General features: G+C 41.7%; 1 protein-coding gene across 5 annotated transcripts in view; it reads left to right on the forward strand.

Annotated features, from left to right (window-relative positions):
* The window catches only part of cblb (Cbl proto-oncogene B, E3 ubiquitin protein ligase), a 168,869-nt gene that overhangs the window by 125,041 nt on the left and 23,541 nt on the right, over positions 1-20,287 (forward strand). For all 5 annotated transcript variants that reach the window (XM_085469607.1, XM_085469608.1, XM_085469606.1 and 2 more), the window contains 2 exons: positions 6,191-6,325; positions 6,913-6,977. In XM_085469607.1, coding sequence (XP_085325733.1) covers positions 6,191-6,325; positions 6,913-6,977 — 200 coding nt within the window. The remainder of the gene's footprint in view (positions 1-6,190; positions 6,326-6,912; positions 6,978-20,287) is intronic.

Raw genomic sequence — 20,287 nt, forward strand, 5'->3', positions numbered from 1 at the left:
TTATTTTTACTGTCTGTGTGATGCCAAATCCTCCACAAAGACCTTCAGGAAAAAAACAACATTAGCCAGTTATGCATCCTGTAGATCAGATCTGGACAAATAGATTCTAGAAATAGCTGCAACAAAATCATGTGGTTAGCCATCAGCTCCTGTGAAATAAGTTATTCTGGGTTTAACACAGTACATTCTTCAACTGTGACATTTGGCATTTTCCAACAATACATTATGGCATCATAAACAACAAAGCTAGTAAATACATAGATTTCTCTACAAGAAACAGTTACACTGAAAGTGGCAGTTAAGGGTTGAGTTTGCACGGCCCACAAGCTTATGTGAACCTAGATAGTCTTCCCATCTCTGGTCGCTGCCCGCTCCTGTGAAAACAAAACCAAACAACGCACAAACATCCACCCTTTTCTAACTGTTTTTTGTGAATTGTTTAACAGCATTTACTAATCCTAAACTTGGTGCAGTCTTTAATCTCAGTTTCAAGTCAGTCAAAGCTTTATTTACATTATCAGTCTGTCACAGTCCAGTCAGTCCCTTCACATTTGTCATTGCTGAGAGTGGAGCCTCTCGCGCACATATTTGAGTATCCACTAATAGCAATACGATGTCATATCAAAAAAAGAAAAAACAATTCTTTATGATTTTGGAAGGGATTGAATCGCTACAACCTTTTTACACAGAGGGACTTACTGTCGCGTGAGATCACGTGTCCCAGACGAGTGAATTTCTCCAAAGCCCATTGTAATCTGAAGAATCACACTTTGCAAATGTTTCCAGTAAGGATGTTTCATAGCGCTTTCGTATCAATCTTGCAGGCCTGCTGAAAAGAGAGCTGATTGTTAAATCATCAGCACACAAAATATCATGCCCTGGAGGGGTGACACCTGACAGGTTTTATTTAAGTGCACTGTTACAAAAAAAAACCCTAAAACATTAGGTCTAGTTTTAGGACATGTCCAAGCATAAGGCTGTCATTCTCTTAGAAAGAGAAAACAGACCCAAACTGACTTATAGGATCAGCCTAACACTAAAACAAAACAAAAACGTCAGCCAGATAAATCACAGAAAAAATGTGTTTTTCTGGTGGAACAGTATGGTGTGAGGATTAGAACTTCAGGTGCCATGAGATGCAGTAGTGCATTCACTGTTTCTGGCTTTATTTGTTGTTTATGCTTACTTGGTCTGAACTCAGACTTAAGACTCACTACCCCGTTCATTTCCCCCGCATCATATCCACTGGTTGCCCACAAGTGCTCTGAGATGTCACACAGTTCTGGAGAGTCTGGGGTCAACTGGCATAGTTCCACCAGATAAATTTTTGTTAGCAGCTGCACAGTTCACACAACACTAATGTTTACTGTCAGATGCTTCCTAAACACCTCATTGCAATGTTTCATCCCTGGAATGTGAGTTTCTTCCTCAGGTCTGTACTGTTGCACTAATCATAAACCCAATCATTTTATTTAGCATTTAAAATAAAAATATGTGAGATGATGTCATGTATTTCACTTGACAAAGCAAGTTTGTTCCCATATAATCAGGTGTGTGTGTATGTCTATGTGCAAGCTTCACATACATCAGAAACCGGAAACTCAGTCTGTTAGTCTCCACTCATTTGCAACATTCTGCTCACTTGTGTTATAATTAAATGATCGTTCCCTGATCTAATAACAATCAACTAATTTACATATCAATTCATAACCCACTAAGTTTACAGGACAAGATGATAACAGCTGGTTTGCAATCTTTAATCAGTCCCACATCGTATTTAGACTTGGCCCACAGGCCGTCAGGCACCTCTGATCAACAGTGGGATCAAACAGTTCAAATGAGCAAACAGTGAACAGTATAACAATAGACAGCATAACTGTTTTATAAGCAATCATTTTTTAGGGTGAACAACACTTTTGGGTCCTCCCTGACTTGCCAATCACAAGCTCTTTTACAATTGTGCACAAATCTGCCCAGGTCTTCCCACCTGTAGTCAGCAGACCTAGCAAGGAAGATGTGTGGGGTGGATGCATCCATTATAAATAACCTTTTGTTCTTTAGTGAGGGAAATCGCAAGTGCAGCAAATGTAAAGCTCTAAAATAAGCATTTCATTGTTAGTTTATCATGTTCAACTCTTTACCACTCCTCCCCATGTCTCTCATCAGGGCTCTGCGAAGCACAGTGAAAAGTGCAGTGCAGGCCATCAGCGGCCAAAAATGGCATCTGGAGGCATGCAGTCACGTGCTGTTTGTAAAAACAAACAAACAAAAAAAAAAACTTTCAGTGAGCAGCCCTGCCCCCAGCTTCCATTCATACACGAAGGCAGGGGTCACAGGGCTGTATTTCACCATTGCATGGTCACATTCTGACTGTGTGATTGTAATGCCATCATGGCAGGAGATCAAATTTATGTTTAATTTACACATTAAGTAAATTTACTGGACATGAGTCTGACAAAACTTTTAACTTTTGGCCCTGTCCGTCAATTCAGGACAGGGGAATGGTGAAATTATCTCTTTGAACATGGCCTGTTGCAGAGACAGTGTGGGTGTACCTTCTAATGTTGGCTGGAATTTCAGGGTGAGAGTGTAACACAGAGTGGCTCCGTAGTCTACAAGAAATTCCACCTTCTCACCACACACAGACATTGTATACATAGGCAGAGATTTATAGGCTTTGTTTGTTAAATGCACATATTTGCCCTTTGGATGGCATGAAATGTGTTCTAAGTGTGGCTTCTTGCAGCAGTCTCTGTGTTTGTGTATGTGTGTGTGTGGAGCACTTTTTTTCCGTAGCACTTGTTAGCGAAGCTTTCTTCATTGCGTCAGCATGTGTGTGCGTCCGTGTTTGTGTGTGGCTCTTGTATCACTCCTCACTGTATCAGTGTGTGTATATATGTAGGTTTGTGTTTTTGCGTCACTTCCCTGTTCTGGCGTCTTGGGAAAACCACGACCTGAAGCGTCCCCTGGGGTCCTGCCCTGCTCCTCTTAGTCTGCTTGCAGCCACCACTGCTGCTGGTTCTGGTTCTGGTTCTCCCTCTCTCCTCCTTTTTCACATTTTTTTCTTCCACTTTTTTTCCCTTCCAAAACTGCTTTCTCTTCTCTCCACCCATACTTTCAAACACCTCTCTTTCATCATTCATTCAATCCACATCAACTGACTTTCTTTTCAACATTTCTTTTTCTTTCTCACGACATATTTCATGCTTTCTTTCTACATTTTTTACCATTGAGTCAAAGACTGAGTTCTCACTTTGATCACCCGGTTGAGCGTGCGTGACAGTCCACGCCCCAGCCCTTAATTCGGCCGTGCTGACTGTCATCCCATGTTATTCGGTAAGCGTCCTTAGCAAAGCCTTTTGCCTTCTACAGACCAAACATGCTAAAATACTGCCGCCTAACGCCAGTCCCCCGGCGCCTAGGGTTTTTTTCTGCAGACTCTAAGCTACTCGGCCGACCTCCCATGAGCCACTGCCCCAGGGGCCATTAGATCCTGTGTGTAGCTGAGACCTCAGGAAATTGCTCTGTACTTAAGCCCAGAACTTCTCCGTGAAATATCACGGAGGTGCGCCATGACTCACCCACCCTTTGGCCTGACCAAACGGAGAACCCAAGTGACTTATACATCCATATATGACATAGGTTGGACACAGCTCACCAGTGCAGATTCTCCCCTAGTTCTTTTGGATGATCTCGGTGTTTCGCTGAGGACTCGCCTCACAACTCCCCCTTTTTGAAGCTTTAGTGGGACCGAGGATTGACTTTTTGCCTTGGGGTGATCAGCCGTCTTTGGAGTTCCCACACTCGGAGCATCCTGTTTGTGATGCCAAACTTGTCATGGAATTTTGTAAATAAAGTCTGCAACACGGTCAAGCTATTTATTACTGCGCAGGAGAGCCAACACACACATCAAACATCACAGTTCACAGTCGTGCCAGCTCTACCCTTGGGGTGTCTCAGCTCCTCTTTTATACCCCCTCCCCACACACAACTTTCTGTATCTTTTAGTTACAACAGGCTTCTGTCCCATGGGCAGTGGCTGGGCAGAGCATCTTCCACTATCTTTTCCCAGGAAGCTGCTGGCATCTGTCATCTTGGGAGTTTCGTCCTTCTACACCCTAACAGTTAGCAGATAACATAGTGAAACATCATTAGGCCTAGCTAAGCAGTTCTTTATGAGGTCATACTGACACACACTTGCTTCATCTTAAGCAGGCAAAGGTTATACAAAAATCATACACTAATTTACTGTGTACTGTGAGGATTTAGATTTATCCTCACATAAATCTAAATGTGAGGATAAACTAGAATTTTCCATAACAGGGAGTATATATGAAACTCTTCTTTTGTTTTCTCTGTGGTTTCAGATCTTTTACCAATGATGTCTACAGGTTAAGGCAAATCTGATGGTTAGAAACTGCCAAAAGTAATGGCTGAATGATAATAGCCTTTTAGCTTTTAGATTAGATATTCTGTGTATCCAGATGTACTGGAGGCAGGAGATAGAGCTGATACTTCTGATGAAGATTTAACCCAAAGAGGAGGCTAAAACTGAAAAAGTATTGTGTGATTGTGCGATTGATGTACATATACTTTCAAATGTTGGCATCTGCCTTCCACTGAAACCAAAATTGAGTACTTTGGCATCAACTCAAACCACTGTGTTTGGAGGAAGAGAAATGCTGAGTATGACCCAAATAACACCAGTCCCACAGTCAAGTAAGAAGTGGAAACATTATGCTTTGGGGCAGTTTGTCTAAGGGTAGAGGATGACTTCACTACATTGACAGGGAAAAGGACCGGACCATGTTTCTTTTTACTATAGAAAGTAAAATGTTGGATGAGAACCTCCTTCCCTCAACCAAATCACTAAAGATGGGCCGTGTATGGCAGCGGTCCCCAACCTTTCTTGCACCACGGACCGATTTAATGTCAGATAATATTTTCATGGACTGGCCTTTAAGGTAAAATGATACGACCAAGACAAAAACTGTGGTATTTTGTAAATATAGTAATAAACACAAATTCACTGTGTAGTTGTGTCCTCCTCTCTGCCCCTTAATGCTCTCTGGTCGCTATGGTAATGTGTAAATATTTCTTTCAAAATAAGACACACAACTACAACACGGGAAAAGTTAACAATAAAAACCCTGAAAACCATAAATTTGACACCCAAGCATCAACTCTCGTAGCCACCAACCAGACCACTCACGGACCTGTACCGGTCTGTGGCCCGAGGGTTGGGGACCGCTGGTGTATGGGACTTGTGGCTATAGAAGAAGGTTGTGAAGTAAATAGCCTGCATTTGTATAGCGCTTTTCTAGTCCCTAAGGACCCCAAAGTGCTTTACACTACATTCAGTCATTTATCCATTCACACACTGGCAAGCTACATTGTAGCCACAGCTGCCCTGGGGCGCACTGACAGAGGCAAGGCTGCCGGACACCGGCGCCAGCGGGCCCTCTGACCACCACCAGTAGGCAAACATGGGGTTAGTATCTTGCCCAAGGATATTTGGCATGCAGCCAGGAGGCAACCTGGGATCGAACCACCGATCTTCTGATTAGTGGCTGACCTGCTCTGCCACCTGAGCTACAGCCACCCTGGCCTTATCAGTCTCCTGACCTCATTACTATAGCAAGCTGAAACTTGAAGCTGCCAACCAGGCAACCAAGAAACCTAAAAGACCAAAATCCCACCTGAGAGATATGAAAACCTGATAATAAGAAATTATGCCAAGAAAGTTAGTATTCTTGACCAAGTACTAAAACAAGTATTTGATCTTGTGGAGCAAAACCTAATTTCACTCAATGACATGCAAATCTGTTTATAATAACTTTTCAGGGGGTTTTAACTCTTATTTTTTCTGGGTTGTTTTTTTGGTTGAATTCTGTCTCTATGCAATTAGAGACTATTCATTGTTTTGGAAATGAATAAACTTACAAAGTAGCTCGAATAATTATTCCTCCGACTGTATCTAAACTTTCCTTGGTCTGACAAACCTAACCAACATAATAAGACATCTTGAACAATTTTTGAGAGAAATACACCCCTTTGACAGGAGCAAACCTCTGACAGAAAAAGGGTTAGAAAGGGCTTTTGCATAAGATTCCCTCTTATAGTTAACCATTAGACAAACTAGCTAATGTAGTCAAAGGTTGTTTTGACAAATCAAATGTCATCTTTGCAGATCCTCCAACCCTTTTTGCAGCCCTGTGTTAGAACAACATCAAGGGGCAATGGAAGGACCGGAGGGCAACTATCACATTCCTTCATCCAGTCTGTGCCTGAGTCAGACTCCTGTCTGCATCACTGTAGCAAGCAGGTATTGGTCTTCACACACATGGTATATTGTTAGTTCCATAGGTAGTTGGTCAGACATAATTTTTGTAGTTTTGCCTCTATTCACCACCACAGTGAATGAAACATTCATAAAGATAAAATTGATTGAATGCAGATTTTCAGCTGTAACTCAAGACTTTTAATAAAAATGTTTAGCAATTTTTGCCTTTAGAACAGCAGTCATTCTTCATGACATAGATTCAGCAGTGTATTGGAATCATTCCTCTGGGTTTTTGGCAAACCCAGAGGAATTGGCGAAACACCAGAAGGACAAAACATCAGCTACTGCTAGACAGAGCAGTTGCCCAAGACTTGTCTTCACCTTTGACCTTGCTTCTCCAGCTCCTCTCTCTGTCCTTAGTATTTCTCCAGCTTCTCACGTTCTTCTTCACATTGTTCTTCCTGATGTAGCTATCACTTTATATAGCTACATCTATTATTACGGCCTTCTTCCTCTGCTTGTCCACCACTACTATGTCCAGTTGGTTTGCCTTCAACAGTTTTCTGTCTGTATGTCATTAGAGTTTAGTTGGGGTGCTGTGATTCAGTTACATTTTGTTGCTCATGCAGGTCCTTGGAAAATAGCCCTCCAGAGCTGTCCTTTGAGGAGGAGAAGCCCTGGTGCCTTGAGCCTGGTGAGTCTTTCAAGTGTTAATTAATTTACATTTTTGGCTCATATATTGTTGTTATAAGCAGGCCAGGCTACATCGTTTTTTCATGTTTTGATTAAGGGACCCGTTGAGGCAGAAATTACCTTCTGTATAGTTAAAATAAAAGAGTACAAGAAAACTTTCTGGAGAAATCGTGGTGGGATTGTTGCTACTGGCAGACTACAGTGGGGCAAAAAAGTATTTAGTCAGCCACTGATTGTGCAAGTTCCCCCACTTAAAATGATGACAGAGGTCAGTAATTTGCACCAGAGGTACACTTCAACTGTGAGAGACAGAATGTGAAAAAAAAATCCATGAATCCACATGGTAGGATTTGTAAAGAATTTATTCGTAAATCAGGGTGGAAAATAAGTATTTGGTCAATAACAAAAATACAACTCAATACTTTGTAACATAACCTTTGTTGGCAATAACAGAGGTCAAACGTTTACTATAGGTCTTTACCAGGTTTGCACACACAGTAGCTGGTATTTTGGCCCATTCCTCCATGCAGATCTTCTCGAGAGCAGTGATGTTTTGGGGCTGTCGCCGAGCAACACGGACTTTCAACTCCCGCCACAGATTTTCTATGGGGTTGAGGTCTGGAGACTGGCTAGGCCACTCCAGGACTTTCAAATGCTTCTTACGGAGCCACTCCTTTGTTGCCCGGGCGGTGTGTTTTGGATCATTGTCATGTTGGAAGACCCAGCCTCGTTTCATCTTCAAAGTTCTCACTGATGGAAGGAGGTTTTGGCTCAAAATCTCACGATACATGGCCCCATTCATTCTGTCCTTAACACGGATCAGTCGTCCTGTCCCCTTGGCAGAAAAACAGCCCCATAGCATGATGTTTCCACCCCCATGCTTCACAGTAGGTATGGTGTTCTTGGGATGCAACTCAGTATTCTTCGTCCTCCAAACACGACGAGTTGAGTTTATACCAAAAAGTTCTACTTTGGTTTCATCTGACCACATGACATTCTCCCAATCCTCTGCTGTATCATCCATGTGCTCTCTGGCAAACTTCAGACGGGCCTGGACATGCACTGGCTTCAGCAGCGGAACACGTCTGGCACTGCGGGATTTGATTCCCTGCCGTTGTAGTGTGTTACTGATGGTGACCTTTGTTACTTTGGTCCCAGCTCTCTGCAGGTCATTCACCAGGTCCCCCCGTGTGGTTCTGGGATCTTTGCTCACCGTTCTCATGATCATTTTGACCCCACGGGATGAGATCTTGCGTGGAGCCCCAGATCGAGGGAGATTATCAGTGGTCTTGTATGTCTTCCATTTTCTGATGATTGCTCCCACAGTTGATTTTTTCACACCAAGCTGCTTGCCTATTGTAGATTCACTCTTCCCAGTCTGGTGCAGCTCTACAATACTTTTCCTGGTGTCCTTCGAAAGCTCTTTGGTCTTGGCCATGGCGGAGTTTGGAGTCTGACTGTTTGAGGCTGTGGACAGGTGTCTTTTATACAGATGATGAGTTCAAACAGGTGCCATTCATACAGGTAACGAGTGGGGGACAGAAAAGCTTCTTACAGAAGACGTTACAGGTCTGTGAGAGCCAGAGATTTTCCTTGTTTGAGGTGACCAAATACTTATTTTCCACCCTAATTTACGAATAAATTCTTTACAAATCCTACCATGTGAATTCATGGAATTTTTTTTCACATTCTGTCTCTCACAGTTGAAGTGTACCTCTGGTGCAAATTACTGACCTCTGTCATCATTTTAGGTGGGGGAACTTGCATAATCGGTGGCTGACTAAATACTTTTTTGCCCCACTGTAGGTCTGGGGCTATTGGTGGCACTAAAAACCTTGTTGCTACAGTTTGCTGCTGTAAAGTGAAAACCTACTAAAGAGGCAGACATTTTAAAAATGGCATATGTGCACCTTACCCATACTGTATATTCATAATGGGAAACTGAGAAACAAAGCAGCCCCAGACCATCACACTATGACCCCTATATTTTACTGTTGGTTGATGTTCCTTTTCTGAAATGCTGCATTACTTTTACGCCGGGACACACACCTTTGGCGGGGGGGGGGCAGCACAAATGATCTAAGAAACCCATATATCACTTGACATGTTTTCTTGACTTTTTTTTTTTAACAAATACTACCATCAGATTAAATTTGAAAACGATAACTGTGGACACTAAAATGCTAACAAAAAGATAGACAGACAAACAAATAAACCAAACTGATTACATACTCCCTCCCTTTGGTGCAACAATGACCCTTTTTTTTACAATGTAAGATGGAATTTAACATAGACTGAGTGGCACACTGCTTAAACCTTGTATAGAGTACATGCATAGTTTAATGGGGAACTACAAGTACTGGAATTACCACTCATTTTTGTTTGTATCTTTCTTTGTCTCTGTCTATGTACACTACATTATCAACTGTGCCTGTTTTTGTTCTCTGCATTACCATTTTACCAGCTCTAAACCAAGCTTAGTGATGTGTGACTCACCATTCATTTCACTGGTGACTAATTTAGTTTTAACATTTAGGGAATGTTCTAGTGCACAGGCCCAATTATGTAACACAAGCACCTGTGGAAATTTCTAACATGTCAGGGCCTAGCATTCTTGACTCCAAAGAAAGGTAAGTAAGTAAGTAAGTAAAATTTTATTTATATAGCACATTTCTAGATAAAAGATCACAAAGTGCTTCACAAGGTATAAAACAAAAACAGTCAAAAGTTAACAAAATGCAATTTTAAAACGATGTGTTTTTAGCTGTTTTTTAAAAGTAATCACTGAGTCTGCGGATCTTAAGTTCTGAGGAAGAGAATTCCACAGTCTGGCAGCCACAGTAGCAAAAGCTCTATCACCCTTGGTTTTCAGTCTTGTATACTGAATAACAAGTAGGCCCTGATCACAAGACCTCAGGGACCTACTAGGGGCATAGGGCTGTAAAAGTTCAATGATGTACGCTGGTGCTTGTTCTTGAAGAGCCTTAAATGTCAGAACCAGAATCTTAAAATGGACTCTGAATTCAACAGGGAGCCAGTGCAGCTGTATAAGCAATGGTGTTACATGAGAGTATTTCGATGTTTTTGTCAGAAGCCTTGCTGCAGCATTTTGGACAATCTGCAGACGCTCCAGGGAGTTTTTGTTTAGACATGTAAACAGTGAATTACAGTAGTCCAATCGTGATGAAATGAATGCATGAATAACAATTTCCAGTTCAGTATGAGATACTATGGGGCTCAATTTAGAAATGTTTCTTAAATGATAGAAGCAGGACTGAACCAGAGATTTGACGTGGACATCCAGGGTAAGAGCAGAATCAAAGGTTACCCCTAGGTTCCTGATAGACGATTTCACAAATGTTGAAAGAGGACCAAGAGCATTCATTATGTTAGGTACATGTCTGTCTGGAGCACATACAAGGACTTCAGTCTTTTTTTCATTAAGTTGGAGGAAGTTGTCAGCCATCCAACCTTTGATGGTTTCTAAGCACACATTTAGAATCTGCAGCTTAGAAACATCTTCAGGTTTAAAAGATATATATAGCTGGATGTCGTCTGTGTAGCAGTGGTAGCAAATGTCCTCAAAGGGGCTTAAAATATGCTGGAGAGGAAGCAGATATATTAAAAACAATAAGGGCCCCAGCACAGAACCTTGTGGCACACCATAGGACAGGGACGTGGAAGATGACCTATACTTAGAAACCACCACAGAAAAGTATCGTTCATAGAGATACGAGGAGAACCACTCTAAGGCAGACCCAGATACACCAACCCAGTATTTCAGCCTTTCAAGCAAAATATAATGGTCAACGGTGTCAAAGGCTGACGTGAGGTCCAACATTAGGAGTACAGAACACTTTCCTGCATTGTTTTGCATCAGAATGTCATTGGAAACTCTAAGAAGGGCTGTTTCAGTAGAATGAGCTCTACGAAAGCCAGACTGAAATTTGTCAAAGATATTATGTTTGTCTAAAACTGCTGTAAGCTGCTTAGCCACAACCTTCTCTAATATCTTAGCAATTAACGGTGTTTTTGAGATTGGTCTGTAATTGCTAGTGAGAGATGGGTCCAGCATAGGCTTTTTTAACAGGGGGTGTATAACAGCAGTTTTAAAATAAGCAGGGACTTTACCAGATCCCAGTGAGGTGTTAATTATGGTGAGCACACAGGGACCAATAGAGTGGAAGACATTTTTGAATAACGATGCGGGTAAAATGTCGAGTGAACAGGAGGATGCTTTTGTTGCATTAACTATTTTTTCCAGCTCTGATAGTGAGACAGGTAAAAAGCATTCTAAAACGACAGGCCGAGCTGGCGTAGGAACTGACAATGCAGATGCTGATGGGGACAATTTTTTCCTTACATTACTAATTTTTTCTAGAAAGAAAGAAAGAAATGTTTCGCAGTCTTCATTAGAAGAAATAATGGCAGCAGGTGGAGCAGGAGTAATAATATCAGTAATAGTGTCAAATAATACCTTAGGATTACCTCTGCTCTTTGCAACCAGATGAGAAAAATAAGCAGCCCTCGCATCTCTAATTGCATTGTTAAAAGAGGCTAAAAGATCCTTTAAGTAAAGGAGATGAACATTTAAATGAGTTTTCCTCCATAAGCGCTCAGCTTTACGACAATCACGATTTATGGATCAGATGTTGTCATTTAGCCAGGGTAAGGACTTGGAAACAGAAACTGGTCTCATTTTAACCGGACAGATTTAATCTAAAATCGAAAAACAATGGTTATTAAATAGATCTGTTAAGAAATCAACGCCATTTTGCGGGGATATTGTTAAATTAAAAGCATCCGAGAAATTCTCCGCTGTGGAGGAATTTATGATGCGCGAGATAATTGTCCGGTGAACAGGAGACAAAGGCTCATGAAAATACATGTTAAAAAGAATACAGAGATGATCAGAGATAAAAAAAAATGTCCTCAGACACCACTGGAACAAATTCCAGTGGTGTCCACCCTTGAAGGAAATGTCATAGAGATAGTTCATGAATATAAATACCTTGGTGTCTGGATTGATGACTCCTTCACCTTTAAACCACATATAGAGAGACTAGTAAAGAAACTGAGACTTAAACTTCGTTTTTTCTTCCGTAATAAACAGTGCTTTTCTTTTGCAGTAAAAAAACGTCTTGTCACTGCAACCTTTTTATCTGTGTTAGATTATGGTGACATTCTGTATATGAACGCTTCTTCTTCATGTCTTCTAATGTTGGACACGATGTATCATGCTTCCTTGAGGTTTATTACCAATTGTAAATACCTGACCCATCACTGTGATTTGTACTTAAGAGTAAAATGGCCTTCTTTGGCCATTAGAAGACAGGGGCATTGGTACACTTTTATTTACAAAGCTATGCTTGGATTGCTGCCTCCTTATATTTGTACGTTGGTCACAAGGACAAATAGTGGTTCTTACTCCTTGCGCTCAAATGATCAGCTGCTGTTGTCTGTTCCCCTTGTCCGCACAGAGCTGGGTAAGAAAGCCTTTGTCCACTCTGCGCCTTTTTCATGGAACATGTTACAGAAAGACTGGAAACTAACTGAATTGTTGTCTTTAAATGTTTTTAAAACTAAACTCAAAGGCCTACAGGCTGCCTCAATAATGTGTAATTGTTTTGTGTAATTTTAACTTTGTTTGTTCGTATGTATTTGTCTTGAAATGTGCTGCCTCTTGGCCAGGACTCCCTTGAAAAAGAGGTCTTTGATCTCAACGGGACATTCCTGGTTAAATAAAGGTTAAATAAAAATAAAAAATAGAATCAATATTCAAACCCAAAGTAAAAACAAGGTCCAGTGTGTGTCCTTTGTTATGTGTGGGGCCGGACACATGCTGGGTAAAATGAAAAGAATCCATAATGTTGATAAAACCTCTGGCAAAGAGGTCGGAGTCATCATCAACATGTATGTTAAAATCCCCAGCTAAAAGCAGTCTGGACAACCTCATAGTAGAGGACAGGAAGTCGCTAAACTCCGATAAAAACAAGCTATTTGGGCTGGGTGGACGATACACCACAGCACAATAAAAAGGATCCTTACTTCTGATTTTAATAAGCTGTAATTCAAAGGAAAGAAAGTGTCCAACTTTCACTGAACGGCAGTTGAAACGGCCCTGAAATGCCACCGCGAGACCTCCTCCACGACCAGATCCCCGAGGCTGGCTGATGACGGAATAGCCGTTCGGGCACATTTCAATGAGAGACGAATAGTCCAAGTCCCGCTGCCAGGTCTCAGTCAGAAATAAGAAGTCCAGTTTTTTAGAAGATATAGAATCGTTAAGCACGAACGATTTATTAGTCAATGATCGGGCATTAAAAAGTGCCATGTTCAGCGGGGTGGAAGCATCATTTTTGGCAGAGGCTCGAGTTAAAGGACGTAAATACTTGGGGTTTGAGCCTTCACGCTCGTAGATTCCACTCACCGAGGGGATGAAAAGCCAGTCAGCAGGAGAGTCTGGATGAACCCTTCTGAGGCAGCACGGTCTCGGAGAGCCGGGCCCTGCATCTCCAAGCAGGGACGTGGAAAACAAATTCCTCTCCATGGAGCTGTTCTGAGCATAGGTAACAAAGCACGCTCGACATCGCTTTCTAGTCAGACCCCGCCGCCAGAAAAGCCTAAGCTTCACCTGGATACCTGCTCTTCTTCCTCTCCTTCTCCGTGGTCTGCGGGGAACGCTGAGGACGCTGGCCGAGGATCCAGCCACTGGCGGAGGATCCAGCCACTGGCGGAGGATCCAGCCACTGGTGGAGGATGGAAAGTGCCAAAGGAGTGCGGAGGATGGAAAGTGCCAAAGGAGGAGGAGGATGAGACATCTTGAGCCATCATTGAAGATCGGATGGATAACAGCGTCAAACGATCATAAACCAAGGCAGCCAGTACATCATTGATACAAATAGAAAACAGCAGAGCAGAGAAAAACAGCACGACGAAAGAGCGTGACAAACTGCACCCGGCAGCGGCAAAGCCAAACACAGGCGCCATCATACCGGAAGTGTACAGCCTTTACTTGTCTCATCAGGTATGGCTTGTCTCATCATTTCTGCCAGTTTTAGGGTAATTCCAATATTTGTGTACATCTTTTTTGTGACGTCAAAATGCAAGAGAATTAACAACTCTTAATTAATATCTTTTGGATCTTTTTAGTCTGGTGGTTTTCTTTTACAGAGCTTACAGAGCTTGTAAGCAAAGCTCTGTGTTCCTTGGACATTGGATCAGGCCTTTGACATTGATGTGGTTCAGCATCTCAGCAAAATAAATCATCCTTTTGATGTCAGTAAATTGTGAATGTCTAAACATTTCCACACCAGGTCAGTCAAATACATATAGCAGTTCAGCCCGTCCAAAAGGCGGTAACTTTTATTTGTTTAAATCTCGCAACAGCTTAGGTAAAGATAACCTTTAAAACCTTGGATAATCAATGCTTAGTATTTCAGCTTTTGATAACTCATCCTGTGTGTTCCCAAGGACTTGGAACATTGGTTTGAGACTGCTCAGTAACTTGAGCAGACTGCAGTGTTGACTAGGGCTGCAACTCGATTATAAAAAAAAATCATCATAGATTTTTTGCTTTGACCAAACTTCAGTGTTCACTGTAGCCACCACATACTCCTTACAGACACATAAACTCACTCATTCACTTGCACACAGAAGGGAGATGCGTCCTGCATGACACGTTGCCACGGATCTTAAAATGGCTTAAAGGCAACACAAGCCAGATGCTAGAGTTTAAAACGGACCTGTTCATTTTGTTGAGCCTTCAGTGTACGGCCATTGGCATTTTGCCAGAAGTGTTAGCAGAAAGGAGGAATAACAAAACCTTTTGACAGTGCTGGAAATCACAGTGCCTTGCCTGCTGGCCATACCAGGTTTTCTGGGTTATATAAGCCTTGGACATGTTCCCCCAGCTTCCTTGCAATGTCTTGCCAGATGGTGCTTCATTTCGAGTACATAGTACTTTATCACTCCAAGTGAAGGAAGGAGACTCCCAACCCTTCGAGTGTAGATCCAAGGGCCCATGTACATCCCAGCCATAGAGTAACTTGTAAGGGGAGAACTCCGTTAAAGGTAGGGGAACTTCTCTGTATGCAAACAGCAGGAAGGGCAGCCACGGATTGGTTCCCTGGTCTTTTAGAAATGAGTGTAGATAACTGGCAGTGACTACAGGAGGTTTTGGTCTGACTTCCTTGGAGGACATGTTTTCTGGCATATGGAGCATGCACTTCAGGATTTCTGTATGTCTGCAAACATTAAAGACCCAGGGAAGGGTGTGTGTTAGGTACATGATAAAGGACCTAGGGACCAGGGATCTCAAGATATTGGTGGTCACAGTCAACTGCGTATAACACATGCTTATTAAAAATGAACTTTTCATTTCCCCTCTCACTTTCCATTTTCCCCTTCAGTAACCTTAGCAATCAAGTTTTTCAATGTCTCATCCTCCCTAAAACTCCATTCCTGGGATAACATCAACAGGCAGGCTCTGTACCACCAGAAAAGAAAACATGTAGGACTGTTCATTAATGGTTCAAGGTTCAAGGTTCTTTATTTGTCACATGCATAGTTATACAAGTATAACACACAGTGAAATGTAGCCTGACACGCTCCTCGACATGTGCAAAAAAATTGGGGGGGGGGGGGTGTAGAGGAAGAACATTATATATACATATATATATATATATATATATATATATATATATATATATATATATATATATATATATATATATATATATGTGTATATATATAATGTTATATATATATGTAGTATATACATTGGGTGAATGTGCAGCAATGTAGCAGCAAGCAGGTGAATTCTGTACATTAATATGAATGGACATCTGACTATTTTACAGGATAGACAATATAAACATATTTAAAATTAAAGGAATTGAAATGGACATTGTTCCTTGGTTTAGTGTCTGGAAGAGTCCTGTCTCAGTCAATTATAGATGATGTGAGAGGGCGGGTGTGTGTGTTTAGGGCACGGATGGCTTGGGGATAGAAGCTCCTCTTGAGTCTCTCTGTCCTTGCCCGGAAGATGCGGAACCTTCTACCAGATTGCAGAAGTTGGAACAGTTTGTTGCCAGGATGGGACGGGTCCTTCAGTATCTGCGCTGCTCTAGTCCGGCATCTCCTGGTGTAGGTGTCCTGAAGCGGGGGGAGAGCAATCCTGCAGCAGCGTTCTGCTGTACGGATCACTCTCTGGAGAGCTTTTTGGTCACTGTCACATCAGCTTTGGGGTAACGATGCTTAGTAGCATGTACACACAAAATTTCCTCCTGTCTGCTATAATCCATATTGCTCACTGGTACCATACAATGGTTAACCAAAGACATTTCCAACAAAGCAGTAACTCGCTGACTATTGACATTTACCATTTTCTAGCACTGCATTTCCACTGTCTTTCCCTGTGGGCTCCATCTTCTGCTGGGGTGCATAGCAATCCCCTGTGACCTTAGCTTTGCAGATGGGGCACACAGAAGTTTTGTGGCCTGGCTGCTGGCAATAATAACAAACAAGGTCCTTACCAGAGGTTTCTGAGTTTAGTAGTTTTCTTGTGGCTCTGGTTTACTCTCTGTCTTTAAAGGACCTGGCAGAGAAGACTGGAGCACTGTTTTTTAGTGCCCAGTGGAGCATGAAGCCAGAGCCCCTTTACAAGCATTGCAATACTGTACCTTAGCAGCCGTAAGTCCATCTGCTGGCTTGTGCTCCCTCACCAAGGTCCTCACTTTCACTGTGAGCACCCAGGTTTTCTGTCAGAAAAATGGTCTTATAAAGTGAGACACAGAACAGCAAGTTTAACATATTTAAAAAAAATAAAGGGTAAAAGACTGGGTAAAGACATATCAGGCAGTTTGTACCATCTGTTTGTACCAGAAACAATCCCGTCAAAGGCCTTGGACTGAATGGTGTCTCCAGGATTGTGGAACGGGTTACACATTATGTCAGTAAACGAGTTGTGCAACTTCCTGAACATACTTCTTATTTCATTACTTGCAAGCGAGCAACAGCAAAGTCTATGCAAGTCTTCGTCAGGGTGATCCTGTTGAGACTTTTTATACATTTCACTAATCACACACTTCTGGGAAAAGATATGTGTGACTTATTGCTGTAATAACCATATCGAACGCTGCACTGAGATCTAGCAGGACAAGCACAGAGATGAGTCCACTGTCAGAGGCCATAAGAAGATCATTTGTAACGCTGTTTCTGTGCTGTGATGAGCTCTGAAACCTGACTGAAACTTTTCAAATTAAGCCATTTCTCTGCAGATGATCTGTTAGCTGTTTGACAACTACTCTTTCAAGAATTTTTGAGATGAAAGGAAGGCTGGAGATTGGCCTATAATTAGCTAAGACCCCTGGGTCAAGAGATGGCTTTTTAAGCAACAGTTTAACTACTGCCAGTTTGAAGGCATGTGATTAGGGGTGGGTTTTAATAATCGATTCATCGATTAAAATCGATTCTGGCTTGGATAACGTGATATCGATTCATTAAAATCCTGAATTGATTTTTTTTTAATATAAATGTATTTTGCCCAAAATTCCAGAATCTCAGGTGAAACGTCACAAAATTTTGACAACCACCAAAAATTTAAAACAGTAAATGAGAGCAGGTGCACGGCTTCTGCACAAAGACGTAAACACAAAGCCCGGACCGTGGATCAGAATCAGTGAGATGTCGCCTTTCTCACCCAACGACACGGACATGGTCGGGGCTGAAAGCCGACAGCTCGCTGATTCTGATGTTTCAGCGGGCCTGCGCTTTGTGTTTACGCCCTTTTTGCGCTGATTCTAAAGCTGTTAGTTTTATCTCTCTCCAAACAATATTGACTGAACCAGCAGCAAAAGAAGATCCAAACTAAGCTTCACATAAACATCATCATGGACTCCCTCTTACTTTTACTGTTTTGCTTCCACCACGATAAAATCACACTTCATGCACAGCTCTCTCTCTCTCTCTTTCTCAGTGTACTTCAAGAACAGTTTTCCGTCTATCCCCGAAATCTGTTTTGTGCACAGTGTTGGGAAGGTTACTTTTAAAATGTATTCCGTTACAGAATACAGAATACATGCCCCAAAATGTATTCTGTAACGTATTCTGTTACGTTACTCAATGACAGTAACGTATTCTGAATACTTTGGATTACTTAATATATTATCGTGCTTTTTACAACAACGTGAATGTACTATTGCTGTGTGATTTATTACTATTACTGAAGGTCCGCGACTCCGAACTGTAGTAAAGGGACCTCTGACTAATACGGCGGGGTCCCTGTCGGCTCATAGCCGAAAAATAGCTTTACTTTGTTGTGTGGGTCAATTTTTCTTGCGAGAGACAGAGAGAGGCGTTGAAAGACTGCTCCAACGGAACTTATTGTTTTCGGAGGAAAACACGAACACGGTGTACAGTCGAGTCTTAATAGCTTACTTACAACTGGGCTCGTCAGGCACTCTTCTTGGCTGCAGTGGTTATTATTATATTTACATGTTTCCAGCTCCCGTTTTTCCTCGACGACAACTCGTACCTTTCCACTCGCCTTTTTCTCCCTCCTCGCGCTCACAGACACATAACGTGTATGGCAGTGCATTCTCCCTGCAACACGGACTATACTGCCAATGATGCTACATTCTTTAGAGCTATGCTTGTAGCATTCTGCCTGTTAGCTTAGCACAACAACAACAACAACGAAAAGGCGCTCTCTCACCCAGGAAACACACAGTCGCAGAAAGAGAGAGAGAGCGTCGCCCTGTAACCATGGCAACCGTAACGCTGCCGCCTGGAACGAAAGAACGTAGCTGTCAAACAAAACCCAAACAGTCCTGACCCGCGACAAAATGAAACAGGAAAGTACCGCAGTGTAATCCATTTATTTCAACAAAGTAACTGTATTCTGAATACCACCTTTTTAAACGGTAACTGTAACGGAATACAGTTACTCATATTTTGTATTCTAAATACGTAACGGCGGTACATGTATTCCGTTACTCCCCAACACTGTTTGTGCATTATTCGCTTGCTTGTTACGCACAAGACTACCGTTATTTTTTTACTTACTTCCGAAAAGAAAAACTAGTTTCTGCCGTTCAATTGGCTTCTGAACAAATTTAAACTTAAAATTATACAAAATGGATCGAATCGATTCAGGACCTTGTGAATCGGAATCGAATCGATTCTAGAAATCAGTGACGATACCCAGCCCTACCTGTGATACATAGCCGATTATTAGAGCTAGGTTCATCATATTTAAGATTGAAGCATTAATTAATAGTAGGACTTCTTGAGCAGTACAGTAGGAGCAGTAGGAATGGGGTCTAAAAATAGTAATAACTTCTGGTTTGGAAGAAGTAATTACTGAAGTTAACTCGAAAAAGGGTACATAAACATCAATGATATTGAGAGTAACTGTACGTTATTTCTGTGAGATGATTATGATTAATTTTTTCTCCAATGGTTAAAATTTGATTAGTGAATAAATCCATGAAGTCATTACTATTTAATGTTAAAGGAATGCTTGGTTCATCATATATATATGTGTGTGTGTGTGTGTGTGTGTGTGTGTGTGTGTGTGTGTGTGTGTGTGTGCGTGTGTGTGTGTATATATATATATATATATATATATACATATATATATATGTGTGTGTATATATATATATATACATATATATGTACAGGGAGTGCAGAATTATTAGGCAAATGAGTATTTTGTCCACATCATCCTCTTCATGCATGTTGTCTTACTCCAAGCTGTATAGGCTCGAAAGCCTACTACCAATTAAGCATATTAGGTGATGTGCATCTCTGTAATGAGAAGGGGTGTGGTCTAATGACATCAACACCCTATATCAGGTGTGCATAATTATTAGGCAACTACCTTTCCTTTGGCAAAATGGGTCAAAAGAAGGACTTGACAGGCTCAGAAAAGTCAAAAATAGTGAGATATCTTGCAGAGGGATGCAGCAGTCTCAAAATTGCAAAGCTTCTGAAACGTGATCATCGAACAATCAAGCATTTCATTCAAAATAGTCAACAGGGTCACAAGAAGCGTGTGGAAAAACCAAGGCGCAAAATAACTGCCCATAAACTGAGAAAAGTCAAGCGTGCAGCTGCCAAGATGCCACTTGCCACCAGTTTGGCCATATTTCAGAACATCACTGGAGTGCCCAAAAGCACAAGGTGTGCAATACTCAGAGATATGGCCAAGGTAAGAAAAGCTGAAAGACGACCACCACTGAACAAGACACACAAGCTGAAACGTCAAGACTGGGCCAAGAAATATCTCAAGACTGATTTTTCTAAGGT

This window comes from Copadichromis virginalis, linkage group LG10, assembly GCF_057382275.1.
Source record: "Copadichromis virginalis isolate Kocher_CV1m ecotype Utaka linkage group LG10, C_Virginalis_male_GT1.1, whole genome shotgun sequence".
Classification (NCBI taxonomy): domain Eukaryota; kingdom Metazoa; phylum Chordata; class Actinopteri; order Cichliformes; family Cichlidae; genus Copadichromis; species Copadichromis virginalis.